At 47.9% G+C, this 841-nt stretch overlaps 1 protein-coding gene across 1 annotated transcript in view; it reads left to right on the top strand.

Moving 5' to 3' along the window:
• ASPSYDRAFT_52933 (uncharacterized protein) overlaps nucleotides 1–317 on the top strand; it is a 986-nt gene extending 669 nt beyond the window's left edge. Inside the window, exon 3 of the mRNA XM_040848583.1 lies at nucleotides 1–317. This exon is cut by the window's left edge and continues 157 nt beyond it. Coding sequence (XP_040695659.1) covers nucleotides 1–169 — 169 coding nt within the window. The 3' untranslated portion in view covers nucleotides 170–317.
• The last annotated feature ends 524 nt before the right edge of the window (nucleotides 318–841 follow it).

The raw sequence follows: 841 nt of genomic DNA on the forward strand, positions 1-841 counted from the left end.
GATGTCTAAGCAAACTATGTCTGTCCCCGGGACCGTGGAGGATGTGATTTTTAGGGCCCCAGATTCGGCAGCGCTGTCGCGAGTCGATAAACACACTGCTTTCCTGAACGCTACTACCGCACCGTTAAAAGTAGGAAGGAAGAGGCACAGGACGAGCAGAAATGTGTGAGTATCATACAAGGCATACAGTACACCCTGGACTGAGGTAATTGCGGACGACTATAAGTCAGGTCAGCTTAGTCGGGAGAACAGAGGTTTACTGGTCTAATGCACAAGATTTATTATTCTTGGTTGCCTGCCTATAAAACGGAGAAGGCATGCGCTCCGCAGTCCGTTTAATAAAATCTGGAATCATGAAGATGTCACGTCACCCCTTCATAACCGTGCTTTTCGCAATAAAGTCTCGTGACCTGTGGCCGGCCTGGCCACCGGAATAGTGACCGCGCACCTGACCTGGCGGTGCGCAAATCCGTCTTGTCCTGATTTATAAGATAGACCCCATCTAGACCGCACGTTAAAAGGATAGTTCTGACAAATACGCAAAGGCAACGCTATATTATGAGCGCGAGGATCTAACATTAGCTACCTGCTTATACCACACGAACGCTATCGAATATTAACTAAAATTATGGACAAATATATCTCCCATTTTCTAACTACGGAAGAAAAGAACGCTTTCAATCATCAGTTTGAAGACGACTCCTGGTGCCGAAACTGCCAAGTGCTATGGACCGGAATACCCAGGAGTGACAAGAAGTTTCGGTCAGAAATTGCTGTGGTAGTGCGACCCTGCAGCGGAAGTTGCTGTTGCAGAAGGGGCCAACGCGCGGAATTTTGAGGA

The sequence above is a fragment of the Aspergillus sydowii genome (genome assembly GCF_001890705.1).
Source record: "Aspergillus sydowii CBS 593.65 unplaced genomic scaffold ASPSYscaffold_54, whole genome shotgun sequence".
NCBI classification, from domain to species: Eukaryota; Fungi; Ascomycota; class Eurotiomycetes; order Eurotiales; family Aspergillaceae; genus Aspergillus; species Aspergillus sydowii.